The 18,420-nt window shown below is 38.8% G+C and overlaps 1 protein-coding gene across 1 annotated transcript in view; it reads right to left on the bottom strand.

The window, feature by feature from the left end:
• Positions 1-14,687, bottom strand: part of myo1ea (myosin IEa) — a 64,598-nt gene extending 49,911 nt beyond the window's left edge. Inside the window, exon 1 of the mRNA XM_047364128.1 lies at positions 14,392-14,687. Coding sequence (XP_047220084.1) covers positions 14,392-14,394 — 3 coding nt within the window. The 5' untranslated portion in view covers positions 14,395-14,687. The remainder of the gene's footprint in view (positions 1-14,391) is intronic.
• Positions 14,688-18,420: the final 3,733 nt, after the last annotated feature.

Raw genomic sequence — 18,420 nt, 5'->3', positions numbered from 1 at the left:
GTGTTCCCATGCGCTTTAGAGCAGTTTTTAAATCAACGCCACACTGCTTGAAACAAACATCTTGGTGGAGCTTCAATTTATAAATTTAAATATGTATATTAAACAACCTTTGCAGGTATGAACCACAATGAGCTTCACAGTTAGGTAAAATGAAGGGGAAAAAGCAGTTAAATGCCTTTTTAAAATTATTTATAAAAAACATTTTAATACAACACTACCTCCACCAATATGTAAACCGCATTGTGCATTTTAATATTTCTCAGACTAACCAACTATGCAGCTAATGATTTATTTCCTTTTAGAAATGTATTGAGGAAGAAAAATCAACACAATTCTCATGTTTTGTTTTCTAAATTTCTTTTTAAAAAACAGAGAAGCCTGAAAATTAGACATTTTTGGCAATATTTCACAGACAGGCAATATATTATGCAGCATTCACTGCAGAAATAATCATAAGGTGCAACCAAGAGCCCAAAGAAAAGAAAACAATACCATATATAAATGCTCACAGGATGGGAAACATGATAGATCCTTTTTGCAGCAAAAAATCTCAGACTTAACAGTGTGTGATGGGCGATGTAAAAGGCAGGAGTCACAGGAATTATTCAAAGATAAGGTTTCTTATTTTAACCCCAAAAGGTTATACCGAGCTCATAAAATGGATCAAAGAAACAAAGTTTAACTTAAACAAAAAAAGTGAACAAACTGATCAGACCAATAAAAACACAACAGGGGAAACTAACAAATACAATCAATAACTGCAAGAAACAACAATGTTAAGTTTGTTGTTAAACTAAACACCAAGGAAGGAAATCAAACAGTCAGTCAGTCAGTCATTTTCTACCACTTATTCCATAGTGGGTCGCGGGGGAGCTGGTGCCTATCTCCAGCAGTCTATGGGCGAGAGGCAGGGTACACCCTGGACAGATCGCCAGTCCATCGCAGGGCAACACACAAACAACCATGCACACACTCATTCATACACCTAAGGTCAATTTAGAGTGACCAATTAACCTAACAGGCATGTCTTTGGACTGTGGGAGGAAGCCGGAGTACCCGGTGAGAACCCACGCATGCACGGGGAGAACATGCAAACTCCATGCAGAAAGACCCCAGGCCAGGAATCGAACCCAGGACCTTCTTGCTGCAAGGCAACAGTGCTACCAACTGTGCCACCGTGCAGCCCCGGAAATCAAACATTAAACCTTAAACACATTTCTTTAGATAAATAAAAGAAACAACTTGAACTAAAGAAAATACAAGTTCCAGTTCCCCCTCTCCAGTAAGGGCCTGGTGGTGCAGTCCAATTATCCTCCTCTGTATGATGCATTCATTTGTACTCGGAAGTTGGAACTTCCGACTTCTGAGTAGGAAATTTCAACAGGACCGCCCCCTGAAAGTCAGAATTAGGAGTCGGAAAGGCGGGCAACATGACCATACCTGACTTCCGCATTCAAGATGGCTGCAACTCGCAGCAATAGAAGTAAAACGTTTTTACTTTTACTGTTTTTAGCAGTTTTTATTCTATGTGTATCGTCGTACACGTACTACTTTTCAGTGTTTATAATATGAGATGTTTCCACACTGTTTAAATGCACGAAATACCATGTAGAACAGTGTTTATCGTTATTGTTGTAAGACTGCTGATAACTTTGCTAGTAATTTGAACAAAAACAAGCAGGAAACTGGAATGCTACAACTTGGAGATGATGTAAACTCTGACTTTCCAGCTCCGACTTCCGAGGTTAATGGAGCACAGCATTCGGTGCTCTGTAGTGTGAGAATACTCTCAGGGAACATAAAAAGAAACAAAGATTAGTAATAATCACAAACTCAAGGTGAGAAATAAACTGACAAAAATATATAAGTGAACTAAATAGAAAAAAATAATTTTAATCAATCAATAAATGTATTATAAATGAACAATAAATTAAGGTGCATGAGAGTTACTGACTTTACTGGAGTGTGGCCATGTGTTTGGCCATCATATTTTGAAAGAGCAGCAAAGGAGCAGAAGTAGGACATTTTTTGAGAAATGGCCTGTTGTATCGGTGCAGAATCTGCAGTGTACATAAACACTGACCAAAAAAAGTGAACAAGTCCCCGTTAACTGTTGCAGTCCAGCATTTAGGTGGGACTAACTAGAAAAAGTTAGGTCAGACTCTGAGATCACTTGTTAATGAAGAAATAAAATAATAAAACAATATTAGAATAACTTCTGGAAATGAACAAATGTTTAAATTCTGTATAAAAATCGGCAATATACCCTCTGAATGGACACACACCAAGTACAACATACACAATATTTATGTATTCGAAATTTTAAAGAAAGAAGAAAAACTTGCAACAAACATCGGGGAACAGCTCCAACACATATTTAAACTGAACATGTGGGTTGATTGTGAATAATTTGTCTCCATCTCTGGCTTAATCTAAACTAATCAGAGCTCAGGGGTTGCCACTTTTCTAGAAGAAAATCCACCTGCTCACTTCTGCTTGCATTCGCGCTTTGTCCGAGATCGCTCACTGTGGGAAATCCTGCCAGATGACGAGAAAACTGCTGACTGAGAGAACTTGCCCTTTTACAAAGTAAGGAGGGAAGATAAGCAGGGATGAGAGTCAGAGCAGAAACTGAGTAGGAGAAGCTGTGTGCAAGAAGGTTTGATCCTCTGAACTTTTCGCAGAGCTGGATAAAATCATGCTAAGCCCTGCTCGTTAGACAGTCTGATTCATAAAGAGCAGAAAACAGCTGCTGCATTCAACTGGAAATCTGCCTGTGGTCACAACAAAGATATAGAACTTATTTTCATTCATGCGGTGCAAATATTTTGATACATAGATGCTAATATTTTTCCAAGTTAAAGCAAAATTGTGATTCTCCAAAAAGAGTCATATAGTTACAGACACGCTTTTACTCTTACATCGAACAAATTTTATTATTGGACAATAACCAGAGTAAGTTATTACTGCCAGAGCTGTAGAATTGACAAATCACTTAAATAGGACCTATCTGAGAGCATGAAGTAGGCCATGCTTTGGTTTAAAGAAAACGAAAAAAGCAGATGAGAAACAATTAATTGGCATTTATCAGTCTGGAATGGGTTACAAAACCTATTCTAAGGCTTTAGGACTTCAGTGAACTACAGTGAGCAAAAATCTACAAGTGGAGAAAACATGGAACAGTGGTGAACCTTCCCAGAAGTTGCTGGCCTACACAATTACTCCAACAGCATGTTGACGGCTCATCCAATAGGTCACAAAAGAACCCAGAACAGCATCTAAAACACTGCCGGCCTCACTTGCCTCGGTGAAAGTTATTGTGTGTGTTTCAACAATAACAAAGAGATCAGACAAAAATAGCACCCTTGAGAGAGTTCTGACCAAAAGATTACAACGGCCCATCTCACATTTCCCAAACAACATCCTGATGATCCCCAAAGCTTTTCATAAAAGGAACATCATGAAGACATTCAAGCACAGTGATGGTATTGGGCTTTGCTGCTTCAGGGGGTAACTGATGGAATTATGAATTCTGCAACATTCTAGCACAAAATTCATGAAGGAGAATGTCCAGCCACCAGTCGTGACCTTAAGCACAGTACAGGCTGTTAAGGTTGCACCTTAAAACTCAGCATCTGCTTCAGTCACAGCTATTTGAGGCTACTGCTTTCTTGAAGTCCAAGCTTTATGAAATAAGCTCTCCCTTATTAATCCCTTCACATCTGACATTTTCTGGTCATAGAATGGCCTTCATTTATTCCTCATTACATTAGCATGTTCTACTTTTTAAACATGAGGGAGTGAATAACTTTTTTCTTCTCTACATGACTTTCATCAGTTCACACACCAAAAACACTAACAAAAGTACTCAAAACTGTAAAATTCAGAACAACAGTAGACATCAATATCCAAAAAGGTAATGGAGCACAGAGCATTACAAAGCTAGTACCCACAAACTGAAATCCTTCAGTGATTGAAATTATAAAAAACAAAGCACTGCTGCCTCCAAGTATACATGAGAAACACTCGTCTGCAAACAAACTTACAAAAGTACCACTTGGACTAAAGTGTATCTGATGTTTATCTAAAGATAATAAGATTAGCAAGTTTATAAAATTGGACTTCTTGAGGCATCTCGAGAAGCTGCTGAAATTCCAGATTCACTCTAGCAATAAAGATAGTATGAAAATGAAAGAAAGGGAAGGCTGCACACAAAACACACAGGTAAAACAATGATGGGCGGAGTAGGAAAGCATATGACTGTTCACACACAGGAGCAGGAAGTAAAACAGGAACAGAGGCATAAAGGAAGTCATTTTCAAAAACAAACTAACCAAACATGAAAACATTTTTAAATTAGAAATAACAGAGAACAAAATGATTAGAAACATAAAACCTGGAAAAACTGATATACCTTTATCAGTTATGATATCTTTGAATATTATCGTCCAGCAGTCAACTGTTGAACACAGAGAAAGTGCATATTAAATATTCCTAAACTACAAACCAGTTCACAAACTGAGACAATGGAAACTAACTGGCATTCCACTTTCAACCACAGTCAGTGAACCTCAGCTGAGTTACAGCCTAGCAAACAGCATAAAGAAGCCACTGCAACAATCAAAGTGTAGTTTCTAAATGAAGCATCGCTAATTAATCCAAAAGACACAATGAGTTCTCTTGTCATCTCCACAGCTTAAATTGTGCCTGTAGTAATTTATATACCAGAATAAACAGTTTAACCGTCAGGCTGGCAATGAACATCTGTGCTTTGATGCCTCAGACTGGGATGGATCTCAAATTTCTGAGGTGTGACAAAGAAACAAAAAACCTTTATTTAAATTCTGCTCAGCCTTGGAAACATGAGAGGTTACAGGTTATAATGATGCAAAATGTTGAGCCTGCCGGGCAGAGCTGAACACAGCAGCACCACACATGAAAACAGGCACAATGATCCCATTTTAACAGATTTGAGGCTTAAGACGTTTCAACACAACGTGAAAACTTTTAAATTGCTGGGATAAAAACTAAGGAAACTTCAGAACTGCTCATTTGCAACATCTAAAAACTTAATCAGCCCTTTAAATGAACAGCAAAGGCAATAAGGCTGCCTATAAAACGTAATATTAAAGACAATGTGGTTTAGGGTGGAGCTCAACTGAAATCCAAGACAAAAAAAGACACACTATTCAGTGCAGTGATTAAGTTTTAGAGCAGCATGGCACACCAAACACAGGCAGAGGGAGATAATTCATTGGCAGCTGTGCCAAAGATATTCTTGTGATTTGAACTAAAACAAAAATAAGCATGTACCCGGGATTAAACTAAATGCACACAAATACATGTTAATGTATAAACCTATTACTGTTTTTTTTTTTTTTTTTAAACAAGTAGTGATGAACCTAATGGAGCTAACAGTGTTTCCATCTATTATTAATAAATGTTCAATGCATCCTTTACAACTTAGAATGTAGCAGGAGATCCTGAACTCATCAACTGTAAATTTTTACAAATAAATAAATTTTTAGATTTGGTACAACTGTTCTCAAAACATGCCAAATAATGTTTTTTGACATTTTATAATAGAAGGTGGACAGAAGTGTAATCTTGTGTCCGCTCTAAAAGGTCACAGCTACAACTAATGTCTTCAAAACAGCCGCCACGATAGAAAATGTTACCTAAATATGTTCTTTGTTTTTCTTTAATATCTTCTGAGAGCTGTACTTACACAAGCCAACCAGTCAGGTTGGAACATTAAATACTGAAAACTTAACCATAGACTGATGTTCTGTGACTTTTATGTTACACTGGGACAAGTCACTCAGCTCAGAAGAAATGCCTCAATCCAAATCCAACACTATGCCTCTGTTCTCCTCTGAAGGTTCACTGGCTGTGAAGCATACATGTCTGAGTTTAATTGTGCAGATTCTGCAGATAACGTATGCTAGCTGAAAAAAAGTACAAAACAAATAGGATTTCCCTAAATACAGATGGATGGGTACAATTATAAAAGAAGCAAAAACAAAAAAAAACGTTTTGCGATGCTGTTGCTGAGTATTGCGATCGAGATTAACCCAAACATTTCTGACTCTTCCTTTGCTTCCTCTTTATCACAATTTGTAAACTTTAGCACCTCAACTGCTAGAAATACACACCAAGCATGTGTATTGAGGGCACTGAAAATCTATCCAACATGCCAGATATATTATTGGCATGCAGAATTGGCACACAAGGCACTTGAAATATGATGTCCTACCAAATACTGCATCCAAACAGTCATTTGCGATTGCGACAGAGCAAACACTGACATTGCAATGATGCCATTAATTCAATATACAGGTCCTTCTCAAAATATTAGCATATTGTGATAAAGTTCATTATTTTCCATAATGTCATGATGAAAATTTAACATTCATATATTTTAGATTCATTGCACACTAACTGAAATATTTCAGGTCTTTATTGTCTTAATACGGATGATTTTGGCATACAGCTCATGAAAACCCAAAATTCCTATCTCACAAAATTAGCATATCATTAAAAGGGTCTCTAAACAAGCTATGAACCTAATCATCTGAATCAACAAGTTAACTCTAAACACCTGCAAAAGATTCCTGGGGCCTTTAAAACTCCCAGCCTGGTTCATCACTCAAAACCCCAATCATGGGTAAGACTGCCGACCTGACTGCTGTCCAGAAGGCCACTATTGACACCCTCAAGCAAGAGGGTAAGACACAGAAAGAAATCTCTGAACGAATAGGCTGTTCCCAGAGTGCTGTATCAAGGCACCTCAGTGGGAAGTCTGTGGGAAGGAAAAAGTGTGGCAGAAAACGCTGCACAACGAGAAGAGGTGACCGGACCCTGAGGAAGATTGTGGAGAAGGGCCGATTCCAGACCTTGGGGGACCTGCAGAAGCAGTGGACTTAGTCTGGAGTAGAAACATCCAGAGCCACCGTGCACAGGCGTGTGCAGGAAATGGGCTACAAGTGCTGCATTCCCCAGGTCAAGCCACTTTTGAACCAGAAACAGCGGCAGAAGCGCCTGACCTGGGCTACAGAGAAGCAGCACTGGACTGTTGCTCAGTGGTCCAAAGTACTTTTTTCGGATGAAAGCAAATTCTGCATGTCATTCGGAAATCAAGGTGCCAGAGTCTGGAGGAAGACTGGGGAGAAGGAAATGCCAAAATGCCAGAAGTCCAGTGTCAAGTACCCACAGTCAGTGATGGTCTGGGGTGCCGTGTCAGCTGCTGGTGTTGGTCCACTGTGTTTTATCAAGGGCAGGGTCAATGCAGCTAGCTATCAGGAGATTTTGGAGCACTTCATGCTTCCATCTGCTGAAAAGCTTTATGGAGATGAAGATTTCATTTTTCAGCACGACCTGGCACCTGCTCACAGTGCCAAAACCACTGGTAAATGGTTTACTGACCATGGTATCACTGTGCTCAATTGGCCTGCCAACTCTCCTGACCTGAACCCCATAGAGAATCTGTGGGATATTGTGAAGAGAACGTTGAGAGACTCAAGACCCAACACTCTGGATGAGCTAAAGGCCGCTATCGAAGCATCCTGGGCCTCCATAAGACCTCAGCAGTGCCACAGGCTGATTGCCTCCATGCCACGCCGCATTGAAGCAGTCATTTCTGCAAAAGGATTCCTGACCAAGTATTGAGTGCATAACTGTACATGATTATTTGAAGGTTGACGTTTTTTGTATTAAAAACACTTTTCTTTTATTGGTCGGATGAAATATGCTAATTTTGTGAGATAGGAATTTTGGGTTTTCATGAGCTGTATGCCAAAATCATCCATATTAAGACAATAAAAGACCTGAAATATTTCAGTTAGTGTGCAATGAATCTAAAATATATGAATGTTAAATTTTCATCATGACATTATGGAAAATAATTAACTTTATCACAATATGCTAATATTTTGAGAAGGACCTGTATACACTGCCTGGCCAAAAAGAAAGTGAAAGATTAATATTTTGTTGGACCGCCTTTAGCTTTGATTACGGCACACATTCACTGTAGCATTGTTTCGATAAGCTTCTGCAATGTCACAAGATTTATTTCCACCAAGTGTTGCTTTAATTTTTCACCAAAATCTTGCATTGATGATGGTAGAGTCTGAATGCTGTGCAAAGCCTTCTCCAGCACATCCCATAGATTCTCAATGGGGTTAAGGACTGGACTCTGTGATGGTCCAATCCATGTGTGAGAATGATGTCTCATCCTCCCTGAACCACTCTTTCACAATCCGAGCCCGATGAATCCTGGCATTATCATCTTGGAATATGCCCGTGCCATCAGGGAAGAAAAAATCCATTGATGGAATAACCTGGTCATTCAGTATATTCAGGTAGTCAGTTGACCTCATTCTTCTCATCTGTTGCTGAACCCAGACCTGACCAACTGCAGCAACCCCAGATCATTGTGCTGCCCCACAGGCTTGTACAGTAGACACTATATGATCAGGTGCATCACTTCACCTGCCTCTCTTCTTACCCTGATGCGCCCATCATTCTGGAACACGGTAAATCTGGACTCATCAGATCATATGACCTTCTTCCATTGCTCCAAAGTCCAATCTTTATGCTCCCAAGCAAATTGAAGCCTTTTTTTTCCCCGGTTAGTCTCGCTGATTAGTGGTTCTCTTAGGACTACACAGCTGTTCAGTCCCAATCCCTTGAGTTCCCTTCACATTGTGCGTGTGAAAATGCTGTTACTTTCACTATCAAACATAGCCTGGAGTTCTACTGTTGTTTTTGTTCGATTTGATTTCACCAAACGTTTAAGTGATCGCCGATCACGATCATTCACGATTTTTTTCCAGCCACATTTCTTCTTCGAAGACGATGGATCCCCACTATCCTTCCAGTTTTTAATAATGCGTTGGACAGTACTTAACCCAATGTTGGTAGTTTCTGCAATCTCCTTAGATGTTTTCTCTGCTTGATGCATACCAATGATTTGACCCTTCTGAAACAGACTAACATCTTTTCCAGGACCACAGGATGTGTCTTTCAACATGGTTGTTTAATAAATGAGAATCAACTTATTGCACCAGTTGGAGTTAAATAACTTGTTGCCAGCTGAAACATAATCGCCCTTGCAGTAATTATCCAATGGGAGGCTCGTACCTGTTTGCTTAGTTAAATCCAGGTGCTGACTTTTTTTGGGCCAGGCAGTGTATAATTGTGCTCTTAAATTGAATCTATTCAACTTTAAACCCAAGCGGTCGTTAAAAAAGGGAATGCCTGTCCCATTTTGGAAATGTGACAGCAGAAGTAAAATCTATCACTGCTTATGCTTCAGTCAATATTTGCTTAGGCCTGTGAGTGACACTGTATATATTAGGTAAAACATTGACACAAGTGATTAAATCCTAGCATAAAAGGACATTGATGGCCCCCGCTAGCTGCACTGACAGCTCATAGATATGGTCACTTCAGAATTTCAACCAGCAGAAACCTCAAATGATGAGAGATTTATTTTTGATTGTGTCATATCCTATAAAGTGATGAATGTCACAGGTATATATTAAACTGACAATGTAGGTGTGTATAACTGTTGAGCTGCATGATTGTACATCTTTGCTGGGTGTGACTGGATGATTTCACATAAGCCAAGTTCCCATAAAGTCCATTGTTCCAATACTAGTTTAACTACCTGATAAAAGCAGGAATTATAATCTCATTAACAATAATCTGATCATTTTAAGCAGTTAAGACCCTCCGGCACATCGCACCTGACACCTTGTGTGTGAAATGGTGTGCTGCTTAATTAAAAGCAGAAACACGAATAATGTCCTGAAGAAATGATTTCAGTGTTTTTTGATCATCTTCCTTGACTGTACCAATAAAATATTATCAATTAAGATTAAAGATTCAAAGTAAGCAGATTATCCACTAGAAGCCATTTGATCATTATAAAGGAAAGAAAAAAACAATACATGCACTCATTTTAACAAATTAATTTGGTCATTTCTGTTGGACTTGCAAAAAGCTAACTTAGAGTCTCTCAAGACATTAATCAGACAGAGACTGAGAACATTTTTGTCTCCATAGAAGTAATACAGTGACTCAACCCTGCCAGAAAAGAGTCAAACAGCTAATTCTGAATGTTTTCCCCTAATAATAGTAAGTTCTTTCTCATAACAGCTGACAAACCCTTTTAAAGCGTTGACTCGCCTTTTGTTCTTTATTGGTCACCGTGTACAATTTAGAGATTTTCAACACACAACTTATTTTGAGGATATTCAAGTAAGACTATCTTTAAATATACTGACCAGAAATGTCAGAAATGTGTGGGTTTTCAGACAATTTAATGGGAATTTAAACATTAATAAAACAAAACTGACAACGAAAGCCTGAATCTGATGAATGCTGCTGGAAATATGATTGCTCGTCTCTGAACAATGAGCAACCTTAAGCTTCTTTGATCTTAAAACCTTTAGATTATTTTTTTTACACAGAATGACTCCCCTTACGTTTATTACAAAGCAAGAGTATGACACAAAAATGCATAAATTACGTTTTTTGGCTCCAACTCAAAACAACAAAATCTGAATGAAATCAAATGCTTAAAACAGGGATTCAGTAATAAGAATGACACTGCATACCAAATTCAGTGTCATTTTTTCAAATTTTTACAATAAACACAGTCAGAGGCTGCAAAAAGGAAGCTAATTCTTTAAAATAAACAGACATAAAACTTCAGTATGTATGCCACAGTTTCAGAAAGAATCCAGCTTCTTGCAAAGTTAGCCACAAAAATCCAAACACATTTGTAATGATAAGTAACATTTTAACTTCCAGTGTCATTAAGGTTTTCTAATGAGAAAGCAGGGTTTAGCAACAGCGACCAGTAAGACAAAACCATCTAAAATGACAGCTTAAGGACATGTAAGGTTTCTGCTGAAGCATGCAGGAAGACATTCATTAACTAGGAGGGTGAACAATGACTCCTGTGTGCCAATGGGAGGCTATCAGAGAAGATAACCAGAGCAGAGCAACAGGAGCTTGACCTGGTTCCCCATCCAGGGAAGTCACACATGCAAATTAGCAGCACGACGAAACACTGCCTTAGTTAATGAACCAAGAGCAAGGAGGAAAAAGATGCTTAAGAAGAATCAAAAGTCAAAATAAAACTGTTCTGATATATGTTCACTCAAAGAGGAGTGTTTACAACAATGCCAATTTATCCTTTACATGTTTGATTCAAAACATTTTAAACGTAAAATGAAGTGCCCTGTTCTGACATTTAGTGCTTCCCAAAGAGACAAAAATTCACTGGGGGGCAGATAGGAAGATGTGTAACACATTATGTGAGACCTAATATAATGCAAACAGAACTTTTTACTCAAAAATTGCAAGTTTTAACGTAAATCTGATATTTAAAAAATGCTTAAACAAAGAAGAGGCTAGAACATTGGTGAAGGCGGACATCCTACTCACAGCTGGCATCTTTACTCATTTATCACCAGATTTAATTTTGATTAGCCAAAACTATAGAGCTAAATAGTTATATTTTATGGCAGCAACCAAATGCATTTAGGCATCTAGGTGTGATGAAGGTGACTTGCTGAAGTTTAAACTGAGCATTAGATTTGGGACGAAAGGAGACTATGAATGTGGCATGGTTGTTGGTGCCAAATCGGCTGATCTCGTGGTTTCAGAAACTGGTGATCTACTGGGATTTTCACACATAGGCATCTCTCAGGTTAACACAGAAAAGTCTAAAAAAGGTGAAAATATCTGGTGAATGGCATAACTTGTTGATGTCAGTGGAGAATGGACAGACAGGTTTGAGAAGATAGAGACTCAGCAGTAGCTAAAACAACTGCCTACATCAATCAAGGTATGCAGAATAATGGGGTAGGAGCGACTCCTGTTAGCCAAGATAAGGAAACTGAAGCAGTCTAACCAGTTCACATATTTACATACTGATGCTTGTCTCAATCTAGGGTTGTCTCATTGGCAAAAAAAACAAAACTTAGGTGACATAATTTAGTTTCCTTTGCGGTGAGTGCTGGTGCCGCTCCCAAAATCCAAGTGTTCTGGGTGAACAGCCAGCTCCAAACGTTTCTGGCCCAACTTCACCAACTTCCAAGGTGCATGAAGAAGGTCAGGGAACTGGTAAGGTGAAAACTTCAGCAACACTTAAAGTAATTGGAACAAACTTTATTAGCAGACCAGCCAATGAGCTGTAGCACATTCTTCTAATTATAAACACATCACACGACGTGCAGACTCTCTAAATATGTTTATACCAAAGGCCTCGGTGTCCTCACTGCATAGACTACGGAAGAAATAAGTATAAGTAAACAGGGTTTTATTTTAAGTGACAAAACCTGTCGCTTCGCTGTTCTCTCTCTAATCAGCTGTGGACGATTAAAGTTCCAAATCAATATTTATAGCCATTCAGCAAATCTCATCATTAATGGATCATGAGTCTGCACTATTTGAGAGCTACTCCACCCTCATCACAGACATTCTTTATACTGAACTAGCATGCAAATACATTGCTTTAAAACAGGAATAGTTTTTACCAGAAGATTTCGACAACAGAAGACAGATATTTGGCTCAGTCACAGGAAATAAAAGAGAGGGCTGTAAGTCAAGTGGAAAATTAATAGAAGGTGGGTGTCACTGGGGATTAAACAGGTACAGAAAAACTTGATAAGCAGCTTCAAATCTTGATGGCAGATTAAATTTACAAAGCAAAATATTTCCAAGCAGTTTATAAGCTTCTCTTGTCCCTGATTTACAGTAAGCCCTACGATGACATAAGCAAACACTCATGAGGTCCGTGGGAACACAAAGGCAGCAAGAGCTGCAGATAAATATAAGCACGTATGGAAAGGATCAAAAGGAGAGTGGGAGCGGACTGAGCTGAAGCAACAGGCCTAACGAGTTCCCCAGGTCCACATGATGGGTGCTTGGCCTGTTTTCAGACACAGGGCTTGAATTCCTGAGCAAATCTCTACAGCAGTGGAAGGTCTGAAGCTTTTGGGTTCAAGGGAGAGCCACATCTCTGTTGGAAAAACTAATGCAGACCATCTGCTGCCGTACCATCTTACAATTCAACATCTGGAAGAGAAGGAAGTAGTGAGCAATGCCAGTGTCTGCTGCTCCAGACAGTCATGATGAAAATCAGGGTATTCTTGTTCTCCTACTGTCTAAGTGAGCCTCTGATTAAACACAAACATTACAAACAAACCAAGATGAGCATTTGCTGAGACATCAACTTCTCCTATCCATTTATACCATTTATACAATTTAATCACGTGATTCGTAAATCGTTGGAAAGGATTTTCTTTTTTTGAGCTTTTTCATACAGAGATAATACGGGTGGCAAAAGCCACACAGCTGCTGGATTACAGCACGAATGAAGCAGGAGATTATTCTGTTTATGTTTGCTAGTTATAGTTCAAGTCCAAAATTATAATGGTGCAGGTTAAGCAGCCTTTTTGCCCTTCCTTGGGGCAACCTGACCTCCAGGTTCAACACAACACTTAAGGTGAGGGAATGAAGGAGGTCTCATTCCAATGTGTGATTAAAAATAAGCTTTTTAATGACACAAACTGTCCCAAAGCTGCCCAGGGCCTAGAGGCACAGGAGGAGTCAAATAGAGTGTCTCCAACCTGTCATAATGGGGGGAAAAATATATATATTTTGTGTACTTTGAAACACTTATAGGTAAACATCACATCTCCAGTTAATCTGGGGAAACTGGATCATAAAGGCGACAAAAGTCTGTATTACTTCCAAAGTAGATGTTCTTCCACAGATAATAAAGGCTTGTGCAGTTATTGCCAAAACACAAAGATGAGCTACACACAGGCTGCTGAGCCTAGGTGTGTCTGCTGCAGGGGGTGGCATTCAGCAACCAGGAAAAACCTGTCTCTCGGTAATGCACCAACACACAACAAGCTGCTTCACATACTGTACACACTCCACCCAACATATGCTCTCTAGGCTGACTAACCGGTTTTCTTAAAGTGAGACCTGGTGCACCTGACTTATGCTTTTATGGGACTTTAAATATTTCTCTCTGTCACTCAGGAAAGTCTTATTATTAGCTCAGGTTACTTGCTTCCCTTCTGCATCCATCAGTGCAGACCCATTAAGAAAAGTGTGCTACTTTCAGAAGTGGGGATCAGAAAAGCAGCTAAATATCTGTTATTGTGAGACAATGTCAGAAAAGGAATTTCAAATATGCAAGCTAAACAACCTAAACTAATAAAATGGGCACATTTGAATATATCCTAAACATGTGGGATTAACTGCATTTTTCTAAATAAACAATAATAATGTTTTTCCTCCCCACTACAATATATTTAGTCTATAATGACTATCTACTTTAAACAAGTGGTACAAAACACTCACCATCCTCTAATTTCACAGCAGTCCCACTCAGTCCTCTCTGTCGTATTCCCACAGTCCAGTATTTGTGCGAAACTCGGTGAAGTTCGCACTCCTTAAAAAAAAAAAAAAAAAAAAAGTCTACAGATTTAACCTGAAACCAGAGAGGAGAAGGGGGGAAAAGTCCAGGTTCACAGAAGAAATTCCTGATAAAGCGAGGGCAGCATGGATGCGGATTCCTCAGCTGTGTCCTCCGTCCATGGTTAAGTCCCACACTGACAGCCAGCAGCGGAGCATCGGCTCCGAAACATAACACAGGAAACGGAGCCAGTGATCCAAACAAGGGGCACCCAGCCAGTACTGTGTTTAAATATTCATTAGGGAGCGACTCCACTGGGCATGCGCAAAACTTCAGCCGCACTAAAGCGTCATCCCAGATTGAAAGTTATTTATTTTAGCACATGTGGTCAATGTCAGTGAGCATGGGAGAAAGATCATGTGCCGTGTGCTCTGAAAGTATTCACAGGTAAAAGTTGCAATAGTCAGTAGAGGAACGTTTTTCATGGTTATAGTTTTAATTTCTAAAATAAGTCACTTAGTTTACTTTTTACTGACGAGACAAACGCAATTGTTATATAAAGCCTGTGTGGTTGAAACCCTTAAACTGTAAACTCTTTATAAATTCAAGCTGCCATAACTAGTTTAACTGTTTTATTATATCTAATTTGAATATAATAAAGATGTATTTAAATGTGTCCATTGCTATATTTACCTCAAGGGTCGGCCTGATGTAAAGCTGACTTGCTTCAGGGCCCTCTCCTCGTTTGGAGGCTCCAAGAGAGATGAAATGAACTAAGTCTACAAGTTGCACCACTTGCTTAAATACCGCTGGAAACCCTCAAAGTGGGAATGAATTTTATCTAACAAAGTAATAGTTTGCCACATGAATTCCCTGATTAAAAGGAGTAGGAAGTAGAAAAATAATCTCGCATAATAAGCCTCTTTTACATTATTCTACACGTTTATAGTCTCAGGCTTTCCTTTGTAGCATTTCTTAACGATTTTTTTATTTGTTCTAAATTACTCCACAGTTTTACCCCATTAACTAGTATACACATCTATTTTAATGTTTTAGGTGCATATCTAAAATCCCTTTTTTCCTCCTATGATCAGTGTCAAATCTCCTGGAAATTATTTGACTATGTTTTCTTTTCAAGTATGGTTGTTCAGTGAATAATGTGAAGAAACCAGATACAGTGTGCCAAAATGATTGAACTAAAAGGGTCCCTTATGGGCTCAAATACCCTTGGGTCATGGCTGCTGAATACATCACAGTAAAAGATCAAAGAAAGTATGGGAGCCGGTAAAAATTGAACTGTACTCGAATAAAAAACCCCAACTAACCAAACAACATAATCAGTTTGAACTTACACTATTTCACTCAACAGTTATGAAAAAAGTTTTTAATATGTTTTGCTTTAAATTGATTTTGTGGTGTCGTTTCTTTTTTATGCATGAGCTGACAAAAGATAAAGTCCAAAGGACACTTTCATCTATTTATTTTGTTTCTCCATGTCAAAGTGCCTTGGGACATCAGTCAGTCAGTTTCTACCACTTATTCCATAGTGGGTCACGTGGAACCTGGTGCCTATCTCCAGCAGTCTATGGGCGAGAGGCAGGGTCCACCCTGGACAGGTTGCCAGTCCATTCCAGGGCAACATACAAACAACCATGCACACATTCATTCATACACCTAAGGGCAATTTAGATTGACCAATTAACCTAACATGTCTTTGGACTGTGGGAGGAAGCAGGAGTACCCAGTGAGAACCCACGCATGTACGGGGAGAACATGCAAACTCCATGCAGAAAGACCCCTGGCCGGGAATCGAACCCAGGACCTTCTTGCTGCAAGTCAACAGTGCATGGTAGTGCAGTTGGTAGCAGTTGGGACATATTGTATGAAATATTCATTTAATCTTCAGAAAATGAGCATTGGTCCAGTACTCTATACCACTTGTTTGTTTTGAATAAAATGTCTGTCCAACCTGGTTTTCAGGTTTTTAAAATTCAGGAAATACTACAGAAATACTGGTATTTGCTTGTAGCACCTGTTGTCCAATAAGACTGATTGTTGCCTTAACATGAATGTTAGGCTATGAGCCTTTGGGTGTGACCCCTCTGATAGGCAACTTCAGCTTTGCATTGGCTACACATACAGTAATGTGTAATTTTATTTTCGTTTTTGTTTCTTTCCAACATGTCAGAGGACATTTGTGCATGTTCTGTGATTAAATAACTATCTTACTTGTCTCTAATTATCAAAATCAATGCAAAAACATTTAAATGAAATAAAAACGTCTTGTTCAGTAACTAATTTGTCAGCAAATGAAATCGACAAAAACTTTCGTGATGGCCTTGCTTTTGCTGCCATAGTGTGGACAAAGAAGGATATTACATTCAACAGACTTTCGTAAACGCAATAAATTTAACTAAAGGGAATTTACCAAAATAGGAAAGCGTTTCTTCAAAATTAATGAATTAATGAAAACGACACATGTTAGAACAACAACAACAACGTATGTTTCCATACCTTATTTTACTATTTTAATTTAAGTTCCCTTTGGGATTAATAAAGTATTTTTGAATTGAATTGAACTGTGAGCTACTTTACCATAAAACACCCTCCTCCACAATGCCCGTAGTGCATGTTCCTAATGATCTTTAAATACCTGACACTTTATTCATTCTTGGGCCTTTTATTGCCTTTACGTTAATGGAAATCAGCTAAGCTTTCAGAGTAACCAAAAGTCAATCAAACAAAACAAAATCACTGTGTCCTGCGACTAAGTTTTCTTGTTTCACACACATGTCATTTATACACGCACTGGCCAGTTTATTAGGTGTTTCTGTTAATTTACTTGTTAATACAAAAAGCAGCTCAATACATTTATGCCTCTAGATGATGTAAAGGCAATATCAGCATCGGAATGGGGAAGAAAAGGGATTTAAGTGACTTTGAACGTTGCATGGTTATTGGTGCCAGGTCTGAGTATTTCAGAAACTGTGGATCTACTAGGATTTGCACAACCATCTCCCAGGATAACAGAATGGTCCAAATATCCAATGAATGGCATTTGTTTGGATGGAAATGCTACATATATGTTAGATGTCAGAAAAGAGCCAGACTGAGTGGGGTGATAAATAGACAACAGTATTTCAAATAAGCATAAGGTTTGCAGAATACCACGTCTGAACACTCAAGAGGAAATAATAGAAAACTGAGACTACAATTCACACAGGCACCTTAGAATTGCACAATAATAGATTTCTATTCTAATAGGTCTTCATTTCAGCTGCAACATTTAAATGGTAAGATCAGAATTTGACATAAACAACATGAAAGCATATATCCACGCTGCCTTGTGTCAACAATTCAGGATAGTAGTGGTACAAGTTTCCAACACCTTGTTGATTCTATGCCATAAAGAAGTGTTAGAGTACTTCTGAAAGAAGTACTCTAACACTTCTAAAAAATGGGCCCAACCAATTGATAGCAACTACTACTGCACTCCTAAACTGGATGTGTCGTCATGATCCTGTGCTGAAGGAAGATAGATGACCAGAACTGTAAAAAGTGTGCGTAATCACAATGCAGCACGCACATCATAGAGTATAAAATTGTTATACTTATTTGTCAGACAGACAACAGATTATCTGTCCTTATATGCACATTGAGTGTTTGGTGTACCACTACTAATATCATATTATTTATAAACACTTTAAAAACAAGGGGCTGCACGGTGGCGCAGTTGGTAGCACTGTTGCCTTGCAGCAAGAAGGTCCTGGGTTTGATTCCCAGCTGGGGGTCTTTCTGCATGGAGTTTGCATGTTCTCCCTGTGCATGTGTGGGTTCTCACCAGGTATTCTGGCTTCCTCCCACACTCCAAAGACTTGCCTGTTAGGTTAATTGGTTAATCTAAATTTCCCTTAGATGTATGAATGAGTGTGTGCTTGGTTGTTTGTGTGTTGCCCTGCGATGGACTGGTGACC

Source organism: Girardinichthys multiradiatus, chromosome 4, assembly GCF_021462225.1.
Source record: "Girardinichthys multiradiatus isolate DD_20200921_A chromosome 4, DD_fGirMul_XY1, whole genome shotgun sequence".
In the NCBI taxonomy this organism is placed as follows: Eukaryota; Metazoa; Chordata; class Actinopteri; order Cyprinodontiformes; family Goodeidae; genus Girardinichthys; species Girardinichthys multiradiatus.
The sequence above is the reverse complement of the archived record's forward strand: the minus strand, read 5'-3'. Positions and strand labels throughout refer to the sequence as shown.